Source organism: Oratosquilla oratoria, chromosome 19 (assembly GCF_046742065.1).
Source record: "Oratosquilla oratoria isolate Oo_2021 chromosome 19, ASM4674206v1, whole genome shotgun sequence".
Taxonomy (NCBI): Eukaryota; Metazoa; Arthropoda; class Malacostraca; order Stomatopoda; family Squillidae; genus Oratosquilla; species Oratosquilla oratoria.
In genome coordinates, this window is record NC_134795.1 from 48,926,991 (window position 1) to 48,941,521 (window position 14,531).

Consider the following 14,531-nt stretch of genomic DNA (forward strand, 5'->3'; position numbering starts at 1 on the left):
ATGCAAGGATGACCCGTCATCCAGGAGGTGCCAAGATAAGAGGAAGGGTGGAGGGGAGTGGAGTATGTAGGGGATGGAATGGGTGGGAGTGGTTTCCATGCCTTTGTTTTTGGCTACTTCCGTTGTAATGGGGAAAAAGCCTTGGTATATGTATGTATGTAAAAGAGGGTAGAGTGCCAGAGGACTGGAGGAATGCCTGTAATAGTGCTTTACAAGGGAAAAGGGAACTACAGGTACACCTCACCTTACGTCGTTAATTGGTTCCAGGAGACACGACGTAAGTCGAAAAACGACGTAAGTCGAATTTGCTTACAAGTAGGCTAGGTAGGCCTGGTGTAGCCTAGGCTAAACTGCCAATAGCCATTTTTCAGTACTTTATTTTACTTTTGATTGCATTTTTTATTAAACAAGGTTAATAAAAATCTATTTTAAGTTTCCAAACAGAACATTTATTTATCATTTTGTAATAAAGTATAAAAAAGTACCTGTACTTATTCATCAATACGTACAATTTGCTGTACTTTATGAATGCATTGTCAATTACATACGGTGAAACAAAACAAAAAACAAATAAATAAAAACTAGTTTAAGCTTACAATCATTTTGTAATAAGTGAAAAATTGAATAAAGTATTTTTAATTTACCAATGCAGTACATACATTGTCGATGTTTACGCGTTGCTATTTCGCGGTGCTGTACTCTGAATGCATTGTCAATAACATACGGTAAAACAAAACAAAAAACAAAGAAATAAAAACTATTTCAAGCTTACATATAATCATATTGTAATAAGTGAAAAACTTTAATGTATTTTCAGTTTACCAAAACAGTAGATACAATATGTTGATGTTTACGTTGTAGACGTAGATGGCTGGGGATTGTCGACATCAACATCAGCTGATTCTCGTCGTTCGACGCGTAAAAACTGGTCCTTGAACCGTCTTCTTGTTCTTTTCTTCAAGGATTAGATTATAAGGAGCAAAAGCTTCATAACAAGCCCCCATTATCTTGGAAAAGCGTTAAGCATTTGTATCCATATCCTCAAACATAGCAAGACCTTTTTCGATGTGTGCAAATGCTTCCTCCATTTTCTTAATGGTGAAGTGGCGTGGCTCAGATTCATCATCCTCTTCTTCTTCTTTCTTTTGTTGCTCCTGAAGTTCCATCAAATCCTTGTTCGTCAGTAACTCCTTGTCTTTTTCAAATAAATCTGTGAAATCCTCTTCCTCCAAATTCATATCCAGCTCTTTGCTCATTGTAACCAAATCTTTGTTGACAACAACAGTATCGTACACAAATTGCGGGCATAGCTTTTTCCATACACCATTCATAGCAGTGCTCTGAACATCATTCCATGCTGCTGCTACATTCTGTAAAGTTTTGTAGATGTCATATCCCTGCAAATATTACAGTTACAAGTGAATGTTAATGAGAAAATTTACAAAACTTCAGTAAACAGATAATAATCCAAAAGAATTGCAGGAGTCGAGACGCCGCTTACGGTAAATACGTATTGGAAGTACCGTTGCGATTTCATGTTCTAGTGGACTAGGCCATACTACTTTATGGTATATATTTTAGCAGTTACTGAATCTTTATATAATTTTACATGCTTTTATTCTTATTTATTGTAACATGAATTGCTTGAAACGCTTGAAACGTTTTTTGGTGTTTATGCGATTCCATTATTGGCTGACCGACGTAAAGTCAAGTAAAACGAGAACTTGAATTTTTTTCCATATTATTTTTGAAAACCGACGTATCTTCGAAAACGACGTAAGTCGAAACGATGTAAGTCGAGGTGTGCCTGTAGTGTGAGTGTCATCTCAGAGGGATCAGTGTGTTGAGTGTAGTTGGGAAGGCCTATGGAAGGGTTTTGATTGAGGATTAGGAGAGGAACAGAGGGAGTAATTGGTGAGGAACTATGGATTTAGGACAGATAGGGGTTGTGTGGATCAGATTTTTGTGGTAAGACAGATATGTGTGAAAGCTATAGGAAAAGGTAAGGATGTTTTTTGGGCCTTCATGGACTTGGAAATTGCTTATGACAGGGTTGACAGGAAGGCAGTTTGGGAGGTATTGTAAATATATGGTATAGGAGGAAATCTATTAAGAGTAGTCAAGAGTTTTTATGAGGAGTAGAGCCTGTGTTAGAATTGGAAATGGAAAGAGTGGTTTGAGATAAAGATGGGACTTCACCAGGGATGTGTTATGTTATCATGGCTGTTCAATTTATACATGGATTATGTGGTGCAAGGGATTGGAGTTGTTGTTGTTGTCGTTCCCTATACTGTCTGTCCGAGCAGTCCTGTCTCCCCAAGGAATGCCACAGCCAAAACTGGGTTTTCCCACAAATCCTTTATAGAGTGTATGTTGTGTTGTTTGTGTGCATGATTGTGTATAATGCAGTCTTGCATTATGTGTTGTATGGTATGGGGTGAAGTGTTACATCCTGGGCAGCTGTTCACAATGCGGTCATCCAGCCTCTTCTGGTAGCTTAGAAGTGCTGGGTGGTGGCCGCACCACAGTCTGGCCAGGTGGACTCTGTCCTTTCGTGGGAGAGAGGATTCAGAAGGGTGGATATCAGGGGGTCTGGCATGCAGCAGTGTGTTAATGGAGCGGTGAGTGATATGATTATGAATATGTTTCCGGAGGCTGGTATTTGGTGGTTGTGGAGGAAGAGAAGAGAGTATCTGTGTGTGATACAGGTCTTTGGGTGTTGTTTTAATGTTTCTTGGTGTGTGTGGGTGTTCTGCTATGTAGTGTAGTGGGTGTGATGTGTTTGTGGTGGCTGCGGCAAGTGTTTGTGTGCCTCTCATGTCGAGGTGGTCCTTGACTTTGAGGACTTTTGTTTCATGGTGTAAATGGTCTGTAGGTGTTATATTTGTGCAGCCTGTAATTGTTTTTAGGGCTTTGTTTTGTATGATTTGAAGGGTTTTGTGGTGTGTCTCACTGAGATTAGGGGCCCATGCAGGACTCGCATAATTCATCACTGAGTGTATGCATTGTTTGTATATTGTATTAGTTTCTTTGTTTTGTCCAAATGTTGTTCCAGCGATTGACTTAAGTGCGTTAAGTCTAGGTGTGCATTTGTTTTTTATGTTTGTGATGTGTTGTTTGAAAAACATGGATGTATCGTTTGTTACACCAAGAATTTTCGGTGTGTTTGTATGTGGTATTAGAGTGTTGTTGATGTAGAGATGAGGTATGTATTTGTGTTCTTTTGTCCAGTTGGTGAGAAGTGTTGCTGTAGATTTGGTTGGAGCTATTTTGAGTCTGTTTGTGATGAACCATGTGTTGAGTGTATCAAGGTATGGCTGGATTATTTCTGCAGCTTTGTCTGTGTTACAATGTGTGCATGTGATTGTTATGTCGTCTGCGTAGGAAGAGATTTGTATTTCTGAGGTGTCTGGTGTGGGTAAGTCATGCATGTATAGATTAAAGAGCATGGGGGATAGAACAGAGCCCTGTGGTACTCCATTCTTAATGTTTCTGATGTGCGATGATTGGCCATTATATGACACGTAAGCATTCCTACCTGCCAGATAATTGGCCAGCCATCTTTTGGTGTTATTGTGCATGTCTGTGTTATATATTTTATTTGTTAGGTTGTGGCGGGGGATAGCATCAAATGCTTTACTAATGTCTAATGTTATAATAAGTGTTCTGTGGTGGGGCCTATCTGAATTGATGCCATCTAAAATTCTTTGTGTGAGGTTTATCAGAAGAGTGTTTGTGGAGTGTTGTGAGTCAGCAAGGGGAATATGTGGTGTGACAAATTGAAGTATTAGGCATTCAATGACTTTAGAGGGGGTGCAGAGAAGTGTGATTGGGTGGTGCGATGTTGGGATTGTTGGGTCTGTTCGGTTTTGGAATGGTGATTATTTTACCGTGCTTCCAGATGTCGGGTATAGTGTTGTGTGAATAGCTGTAGTTTGCAATGTTTGTGAGTGTGTGTATACCTTGTGGTCCAGTGTGTTTTAGGTGGATGTTACTTATGTTATCTGGGCCACAGGCAGATGAGTGCTTGAGATTATGTATTATGTGTTTTGTCTGACTGTCTATGAAGGGTGTATAGTCTGAGTCTGTGGGAAAGTCTTTCTTACGTCGAATAGTGCGTCAGTCGTCAGGGTGAGAAGTGAGATGGCTTGTCTGTGCAAAATGATTTATGAGTGTGTTTGCTTGTTGTCTGTTTGAGGGTAGATTGTCTGTTGTGATTATTGCTGCGTGAGAGTGTGTTGTGTTACTGTTGGATAGTGCAATGCTGTTGAGTGTTTTGTACAATTTGCTGGTGTTTGTTTTGTACAATTTGCTGGTGTTTGTTTTGTGATCAAGTGTGTTGATAAAGTTTTGCCAATTTTGTGTTTTTTGTTCGTGTATTTTATTGGCAATCACAGTGTTTAGTGTTTGTATTTGGTCTGCTATGTTTTGAGGGATAGGTGTGGGGGTATTGTGTTTAAGTGTGTCTCGTTGTCTGATGAGGCCTTGGATTTCTGGTGTGAAGTTGGGGTTGTGTGATTTTCTGTTGCCTCTAGGGATGTATCTCTTGTCTGTGTTTTGTATGATTGTATTAAAAGTGTGCACAGCATTGTTTATGTTTGTGATTGGTGTACTTTTAAGTGTTTCAAAATGTTGTTCTGTCTCTTCAGTAAAAGCTTCCCAGTTAGCTCTCTTGTAATTGGTGTATGTGTGTCTGTGGCCAATTGGGGTGCATCTTGTTTTGGTGGTGATGATGATTGGAAGATGGTCAGAACCAAGGGTTCCGACCACTCTCCATGATGTTGTTGGGGTTAGGCAGGGGGGGCAGAAGGTGATATTAGGAGAGGAGGGAGTGTATAGGGCTTGGTGTGGGATATGTGTATGATTATGTGTGTTGTTCATGATAGTCAATGAGTCAAACTGAGTCTGTATATCAAGCCCTCTGTCTGTGTCAGGGTTGTCGACATACCAGGCAGATGACTTGGCGTTGAAGTCACCACCCATGATCAGGTTGGGGATTGAGGCTAGTTGGTTGAATTGAGGCCTGAAGGTGTTTGGAACTGTGGGGGATGATTGGGGGGGGAATGTACATGTTAACTATTGTCAGTGTTGATTGGAGTTGGTTAAAGTAGATGGAAAAAAGTGGGAGATGAACCAGTTGTTGTTTGCTGACGACACTGCACTTGTAGCAGGATCAGAGGAGGATTAAGGAAGTTGGTGACAGAGTTTTGGAAGGTGCGCAAAAGAAGGAAGTTGAAAATAGATATGGGTAAAAGTAAGGTGATGAGATGTACAAGGGGAGAAAGTGGTAGCAGACTGGAAGTAAGTATTAAGGGAGAGAGATTGGAAGAAGTGGATAGCTTTAGATACTGGGTGCAAATGTGGTAGGAAATGGAGGAGTAGAGGTGGAGTTAGAATGTAGATTGAGAGAAGCAAGTAAATGCCTTGGGAGATTAAAAAGTGTAATAGAATGGGAATGGATGCTAAGAGGAGATTGTATGAAGGAGTGATTTTGCCGCCAGCACTGTACAGGGCAGAAACATGGAACATAAGAGAGGAGGAATTTGAATGTGTTTGAGATGAGGTGCTGGTGTTACTAGGCTGGATAGAGTGAGAAATAAGGGGGTGAGGAGGAGAGATGGGGTGGAAAGGGAGATATGGAATGGTTTGGACACGGAATGAATGAGTGAAAAAAAAAATTAGTAAAATGTGTAGAAGACAGGTGGAAGGAGTGAAAATGAGGGGGCAACCAAGGATGAGATGGATGGATGGGGTAAAAGGGGCATTGGGAAGAAGGGAATGTCTGTTGAGGAAGGACAAGAGAAGACAGAAGATAGGGATGAATGGAGAATGGTTGTGTATGGATGATGCCGTGATGCATGAGGAGTGGGTGGGGGATGGGGAGTGAGGTAGTATGTGTAAAAAGATATTTTGATGCAGCCCAAAGGGATTTCTCCCTGTCTTCTCTTTTTCTGCATGAGGGGACAGAGAGGGGGGTGGGGATCACTGATTTAATGAAGTGGTCTTGTTGTGGGTGTGCTGTCTTGCAACATTGCTTCAGACCCAAGGCAGTGGGTAAATTGCAGGGATAACCCATCATCCAGGAGGAGCCAAGATAAGGAGAGAGTGGGGTGAATGGGAGTGGAGTATGTTGGGGATGGAATAGGTGGGAGTGGATTTTATGCCTTTGTTTTTTGCTACCTCCTTTATTAGGGGGAAAGAGCCTTTGGTATATGGTATATGTATAAATGATAGGTGGTGTATGGGAATGAAAGGGGTGGGAGTGGAATTTATGCTTTCTGACTTTGGCTACCGCTCTTAAAGAAGAAAAAGCATTTGGTATATGTTTGTATATATTCACCTAGTTGTATCTTGCAGGAGGAGAGCTATGCTCATAGTGACCTGCTGTTGTATCTTTTCGCATGTAGTTTATTCTTAAAGTCGTGTATAGTTTTAGCACTCTTTGTTTCCTCTTTCAGTTTGTTTCAGATATCGATTACTTTGTGTGGGAAGGTATTCTTTTTCAGATCTCTTTTGTAACTGTCCTTAAGTTTCTTCTCGTGTCCTCTTGTAGCTCTTCTCTCCCATTTCAGTAGGTCATCCCTATCAAGAATTTCCATCCCTTTCATAATTCTGTAAATGGTTATCAAATCACCTCTTTCTCTTCTTTGTTCTAGGGTTGGTAGATTTAGTTTGTCTAATCTTTGTTTGTATGTCAAATTGTAAATTGTTGGTGCCATCTTTGTCATTGCTCTCTTTTTTTTTTTTTTTTTTTTTTTTTTTTTTTTTTTTTTTTTTTTTTTTTTTTTTTTTTTTTTTTTTTTTTTTTTTTTTTTTTTTTTTTTTTTTTTTTTTTTTTTTTTTTTTTTTTAACTAGGTGTCCAGAGATGCTACGTATTCCAATTTTGGTCTTATCAGTGTAACTAGTATTTTCTTTACCATCTCTTCATCCATGTAGTCAAAGGCCATTTTCATTGATCTAAATAAGTTAAAAGTTTCTCCAGCTAATTCGTTGACATGTTTGTCTGATGTCATGTCGTTAGAGATGGTTACTCCTAGGTCCCTCTCTGAGTTTACTTTTTTTTTTTTTTTACTTCCTTTGTAACAATTATATGTTGATCTGAGATTCTATTTTTGCTCTTTCCAAATTCCATTATACTGCATTCCTTAATGTTAAAATTCACTTCACTCTTTTGACTCCATTTCCAGACTTTGTCCAGGTCTTCTTGAAAAGATTTGCAATCTTCCTCTGTACTTATTCTCTTTAATAGTATCCCATCATCTGCAAAGAAGTTCATATAACATTCCATGCCTTCATCCATGTCATTTATATAAATAGCAAACATTATCAGAACCTTGGGGGGGACCACTTATCATATCTTCCCAGTTTGAGTTTTGTCTCTAAGTACCACCCTCATTTTTCTTCCGTTCAAGAAATCTTTCATCCACTCCAATAATTTTTCTTGTATTCCACCTACTGTTTCAATTTTTTCTTAGCTTTTTGTGTGGTACTTTGTCAAAAGCCTTTTGTAAGTCCAAGAAAGCACAGTCTGCCCATCTATCTCTTTCTTGTATTATTTCTATTAATCTCGAGTAAAAGCATAATAAGTTTGTAGTGCATGATCTTCCACTTCTAAATCCAAATTGTTTAGGGTCTAGTATATTGTTCTCTTCCAAGTGTTTAATCCATTTATTTATTTATTATTATTATTTTATTTATTTTTTTTTTTTTGCTTATTTTTTGCAATTGTGCTTTTAAGGGATACTGGTCTATAATTTGTTGGGTTTTCTATGTCTCCTCCTTTATATATTGGTACAATGTTTGCATTTTTCCAATCCTGTGGTACTTTTTCTTCTTTGAGTGAAAGTTAATTTTCTTGTGTATTTTGTCTGTAACTTCATCTATACATTCTTTCAATATCCAGTTCGTTATTCCATCGGGCCCATATGACTTTCTGATGTCAAGATTCTTTATTTGGTCCTTTATTTCTTTCTGGGTCACCGTTATTTCTTTCATTTTAGGGGATCCTTCTCGCTGTCCTTCATCCCAAATTTGTGAGCTTTCAATTGTAAATACAGACATAAAATGCCTGGTCTACTTCAGCCATTTCTACATCTGTATATTCTTTGTTTCCTTCACGCAGTTCCACTATTTCATATTTATCTTTTAGTTTGTCATTTACATATCTGTAAAATAGTTTAGGTTGGTCTTTGCAATTGTCTATTATATCTTTTTCGTAGTTTCTTTTACCTCTCTATATATATCAACATATTCATTTCTCAGTTTGTCATTTTTTTTTTTTTTTGCTTTGTCTCTTCTATCTTTAGCATCACTACACTTTTTGTTATACCAACACTTTATGTAAACCCAGTACAGAGAAGAATGACCAAAATGATACAAGGACTCGGAAATTTGCCTTACGAAGAGAGGCTTAGGCACCTAAACTTACACTCTCTGGAAAGACGCAGAGTGCGGGGTGATCTAATAGAAGTGTTCAAGTGGATCAAAGGCTATAACAAGGGTGATGCAAACAAGGTCATCATAATAAAACAACAGGGCAGGACTCGCAGTAATGGGTATAAACTGGACAAATTTAGATTTAAGAAGGAAATAGGCAAGAATTGGTTTACAAATAGGGTGGTCGATGAATGGAATAAACTTAGTAACCATGTAGTAAGCGCTGAAACTATCAGTTGTTTTAAGAAATGATTAGACAACTTTATGGATGGGGATGACAGGTGGTGATGGATACGGAGCTGCCTAGTGTAGGCCTTATGGTCTTTTGCAGTCTCCTTTATTTCTTATGTTCTTATGTACATATTTATCTTTTCCCTCCTTGTATTTTTTCTTAAATATGTTCCATTTCTCTTCCATCTTTGTTTCATTATTTGAAAATTTGTCCCAGTTAGCATTTTGAAGAAAAAAAAATCTACATGTTTATATGGATGCTCACTGGCCAAGCAAGCAAGAATGTCAATATTTGTGACATAGGTCAAGGTGATGGTAATTCAAATTTGCCACTAGCGAGTTGGACCAAGGGTATGGTTCATTATGTTCCACACTACAAAGTCCTCTGTAATGGGCAAAAGCCATAGCCTCCTGATAAAGGGATTTCAAAACATTAAATTGAACCAATCAATCTGAGTCATAATGTTTTGATTATGAGCTTCAGCAACTTATGTTTGTAGTAGTGATACTTTTTACCTTTCTATTCAATCACCTACAGCAACCAGCCCCAGTACATCACAACTTTCTGATACAATAACATGTACACAAGTCACAAAATAAGCTCTCTTTACAAGACCACCAAATTCTACATTCACCAGATTTCCACCAAGAATCAACCCACCAAGAAATTGCTCCCAAGACAGGCAAGAATGGAACTGGCATTCTTCCTTCTAGGTCATCACCCTGTACTTAAACAGTAATTAACACAAAATCTACCTAGCAACAGCCACCAAATGCCCAAGATGCAACCACCACACAGAACACAAAAAGATTATAACCCTAAGTGCAAACTGAAACACAGCACAATTTTAATTTTTCTCTTACCAGGCATGATATTCTTCCTATTTAAATCTGAATTCTGATTTTTTTCTTTTCCTGACAATGATCTTGATTTTTGTCATTAATTCCCGATTGTAATAAATGATCCTGTTAAAAAAAATTAAAAAAAAATTTGTCAGATAATTTTTGTTTGATGTGAATTTTTGGGCGATTCATATGTCAGCTGTACCTGTGTGTAAGCAGTTTATTTTGTGCTGGCCTACAAGTGATTCATTTTGTGTAGCATTGTGTGGTGTGGTGCACACATGTATGTATAGCAAGGTGATGACTGGGGTAGATTTTATTTTGGCCAAATTATATTGATAGGAACATCAGCTTGCATGCGTTTGTTTACTAGTGATTCAGCCCAGGGACTCAGCCTAGGCCCACGGCCCCCTGACCCCCACCGGGGGCTCTGCTCCAGAACCCCCGACCAATGTAGATTTTTTTTTGGTTATCCACTCTCATGCCCATCTCACATGAAATGTTTCTAGATGTACTACCTCAGAATTTCAAATGAGAAAAGTTCAAACTGTACTTCAATTCAGCAACAGGAAATCTCCCTTTGATCTATGCTGCATTGCCTGTGTCTCAGTTTGTACTTTGGCTTATACTGGTTTGTCCTACACTCATTCACTCCAAACAGCTCTACAAAATCTTCTAATCAAGAAACTTATGCACTGCACTGTTTTTGTGGGGGCCTTAAATCTTCTGTAAGAGAACTAAAGCAACAGATTGGTTTATTAATACTCCTCTCTTTTCTCCAACAGTTCATGATCACTGACAATGAGGAAAAGAAAAAGGAAAGTGAAGAATTTTCTATAGAAGATAACACAGATGAGTATTGGATGAAGAGATATACCATTCGTACCCACAATATTCCCTCATTTCTTCAGTCCTATGCTGACATCATTCTACGTACAGGGAAATATTTCAATGTCATCAGGGATTCAGGTGTGTTCATAAGTAGATTAAGGGTTAAGTTTGTTGGCTACAATTTCATGCCAAGATACATTAAGATTGTATTTTGATTTCTGATGAAAAAGCTGTGATGAATTGATATACATACATATACCAATGGTTTTTTCCCCCTTTCAAGGGAGGTAGCCAATAACAAAGGCATAAAATCCACTCCTGTCCATTCCATTCCCACATAGTCCACTCCCATTCACTCCCCTCCCTCCCTCTTATCTTGGCTATTCCTGGATGATGGGTCATCCCTGCATCTTGCCCAATGCCCTGGGTCAGGATCAATGTAGCAAGTCACAGCACATCCACAGTAAGGCCACTTCATTTAATCGGCAACCCCCCTCTACGTCCCCTCATGCAAAAAAAGAGAAGACAGGAAGAAATCCCTTCGGGCTGTGCCAATATATCATTCGCACATACCCCATCCCCCACCCTCCCTTCTATGCATCACAGCATCATCAATACACAACCATTCTCCACTCACCCCTATCATCTGTCTTCTCCCTTCCTCAACAGACATTCCCCTCTTTCCTAATGCCACTTTTAACCCATCCGTCCATCTCATTCTTGGTTGCCCACTCATGTTCACTTCCTCCACCTCTGCCTTCCACACCTCTTTTATTAATATTTTTTCACTCATTCATAGTATTGGGATGGTTTGGACACACGAAAATGTGTCCAAACCATCCCAACATTTTCATCTACTCTATCTCCCAACTTCTTTCCACTCCTGCTCTCCTCCTCACCTCATTTCTCACTCTATCTAGCCTAGTAACCCCTATCATACTTCTCAGGCACCTCATCTCAAATACATTCAAACTCCTCTCTTCCTCACTTATGTTCCATGTTTCTGCTCCATACAGTGCTGTCAGCACACTCACTCCATACAGTCCTCTTAGCATCTGTTCCTGAATGTCTATTTCTCATCGCACTTTTTAATGCCCCATAGCATTTACTTACTTCTCTCAATTTACATTCTACCTCCACTCCCTTTCCCACCACATTTGCACTCAAGTATTTAAAACTATCCACTTCCTCAAATTTCTCTCTTAATACTCGCTTCCAATTTGATGCCACATTCTCCCACTGTACATCTCATCACCTTACTTTTACCCACATTTATCTACAACTTCTTTTGCACACCATCACAAACTCTGTCACTAATTTAATTCCTCTGATCCTGCTACAAGTAGAGTGTCATTAGTAAACAACAGCTGGCTTATCTCCCATTTTTCTCCATTTCCTTTAACCATCTCCAATCCCCTCTCACATCACCCTATCCTTGTATAAGTTGAACAGCCAAGGCGACAGAACACATCCCTGGCCAAGTCCTACTTTTACCTCAAACCACTCTCTCCATTTCTAAGTCAAAAAAGGTGACTAAATGAGATGTAGTGAGAGGACTAGGGATCCTCCACTTTGTGTTTTCCTCCTACAAAAAGTCAAGGCATAAGAGGGTCTGGGAGGGTGACTCCAACAAGAACCCTAGTAATTAGGTCATTAAATGTGTGTGAATATGATCATTTGAGAATAAGAGAGAAGTCAGGTAGTGTACTGGTGAGAAGAAAGATGAATGTGTTGGGGTTGAGTGAGTCTAAGTTGAAAGGGAGAAGTGATTTTCAGTTTGGAAGTGTTGGAAAGGTGTCAGGAGTGATGAATGGGTGAGGTAGGGAAGGCTAGCACTGTAAGTGATGGGATAAGAAAGTGGATGGTGGAGTGGAGGGAAGTATCTTTGAGGATGATGTGGGCAATGGTAAAATTGGGATGCAATATGGTCTCTTGATATGTAAAGAGAAGAGGGAGACTTTTTGGACTGATTGGAATGTGTAGAGAATTTTAGTAGGAATGTAAATTTAGGGGTGGTGTGGGCATAATTATGGAAAGAATGAATGAAGAAAGACTAACAAAAAGAGTGTGGAAAGCAGAGGTGGATTGAATAAGTTTAAGGGAAGAGTGAGAATGAGGTGGATGAATGGGGTGAAGGGGGCCTTAGCTACAAGCAGAGAAGAGAGTGGACATGAGATAGGCGTGAGTGATCAGTAAACGAGAAGTTGATGTGGCCCGAAGGAATTTCTTCATGTCTGCTCTGGGAATTCTGGAGTGGATGGGGGGAGAGTCACCATGCAATGATACAGTGGGGATTAATCAGGTTAAGCTTTTGGGCCCTATTGTGAAGGTGATGTGTCTTACTGCATTGCCTCTGACCCAAGTAGTGGGTGAGGAACAGGAGATAAGAGGGAGACAGTACCTAGGACAGTACTATTGTTTGCATGGAATGATATTTGGAAGCAAGGTTGGGAAGAGGTAAGCATGCTGAACAGAGACCCTTGCAATAGGCTTTAGAAATGCTCCGAGGGGGGAAATGTATAACCATTTTATTGTAATCTGAATTGATTTGGAGTATTCTATACTCAAATAATTTTTTTTTATTTTTTTTTTTTTCTTATTTATTTATTTATCATTATTATTATTATTTATTTATTTTTCCTGTGGTGGGGGAAAAGAATACTGCCACCAAGTATTTCCACTTGGATCGTAAGAGGCGAGAAGAAAGGGACGGGGAGTGGGACTAGGCATCCTTCTTGTAGCCCCACAGGGGACATTCCTAAACGAAAAAGTAAAGGCATAAGAGGGTCTGGGAGTTTTCCAACCAGCACCCTAAGGTTTGGGTCTTTTAATGTGCGTGGATGTGGTACAGATGAGAGTAAAAGGGAAGAGATAGGTAGTATGTTTTTGAGAAGAAAGATGGATGTGTTGGCTTTGAGTGAAACTAAGTTGAAAGGGAAGGGTGAGTGTAAGTAGGAGGTTATCAGGAGTGAAGTGAGGGCGAGGGAGGGAAGGGGTGGCTATTCTAGTAAGTGAAGAGATAGGTAAACGGGTAGTGGAGTGGAAGGAGGTTTCCTCAAGGATAATGTGGATGAAGGTGAAACTGGGAAAGGAGATGTGGGTCTTTGTAAGTGCATATGAGCCTGGCAGTGAGAAGAGTGTAGAAGAAAGGGAGGCCTTTTGGATAGATTTAAATGAGTGCATAGAGGATTTAGGGAGAAATGTCAATGTAATAGTACTGGGAGACCTTAATGCTAGGGTAGGAAATTGTCCAATTGATGGAGTGGTTGGGAAATGTGGAGTTCCAGGAAAGAATCGTAGTGGAGAGTTGATGGTGGAAATGTGTCTAGAGAGTTGATGATAGCAAATACAGTGTTTCGGAAGAAAGTCAAGCATAAGTACACATGGGAGAGGGTGGTGGATGGAAGGGTGGTAGATAGAGTGTTGGTGGATTATGTAGTGGTAAATAGGATTATGATATGAAGAGTTAAGGATGTACATGTGCTAAGGGGAGAGGGTGGGGGAATATCAGATCATTTTTGGGTGGAAGGTAAGTTGAGAGTGGAGGATAGATGGAGAAAGAGGAAAGGGACCAAAGGTAGGTAGGTGCTTAGAGTGAACTCTTTAAATGAAAAGGAAAAGGAGGAGTACAAGAAGCTGAAGGAGGAGTGGAAGGGAGTGAAGGATAGAGTAAAGGTAGGTGTGGAGGAGGAATGGGGATGGTTCAAGGAGGGAGTCACAAAGTGTGCAAGGATGGTGTGTGGAACAAGAAGGACAGGAGGAAATAAAAGGAAGGGTAGTGAATGGTGGGATGAGGAAACAAAGAAGGTTGTAGAAGAGAAGAAGCGAGCTTTCACAGATTGGTTACAAAATAGGACAAGGGAGTCATATGAGAGGTACAAAGAAAAGAAAAGAGAAGTAAAGCAAAAGGTAAAGGAGGCAAAGAGGAGAGCAGATGAGAAGTGGGGTAAGAGTATGACAGAAAATTTTGAAAGTAATAAAAAGATGTTTTGGAAAGAAATTAAGAGAGGAAGAGGAGCCGAATCAAGTAGAGAAGAAAAGGTAAAAGGTGCAGATGGAGAGATGATAATGGAAGAGAAGGCAGTAAGGGGAAGATGGGCAGAATATTTTAGGGAGTTGCTAAATGTGAAGGAGGATAGGGTGGGGAAGATATTTGCAGTGAGAAATGCTAAGAAAATGAGAGTGATGA

At 39.6% G+C, this 14,531-nt stretch overlaps 1 protein-coding gene across 2 annotated transcripts in view; it reads left to right on the forward strand.

Annotated features, from left to right (window-relative positions):
- LOC143035860 (gamma-tubulin complex component 2-like) overlaps window positions 1–14,531 on the forward strand; it is a 72,679-nt gene that overhangs the window by 23,522 nt on the left and 34,626 nt on the right. For both annotated transcript variants that reach the window (XM_076202952.1, XM_076202953.1), the window contains exon 10: window positions 10,297–10,480. In XM_076202952.1, the coding sequence (XP_076059067.1) occupies window positions 10,297–10,480 (184 nt within the window). The remainder of the gene's footprint in view (window positions 1–10,296; window positions 10,481–14,531) is intronic.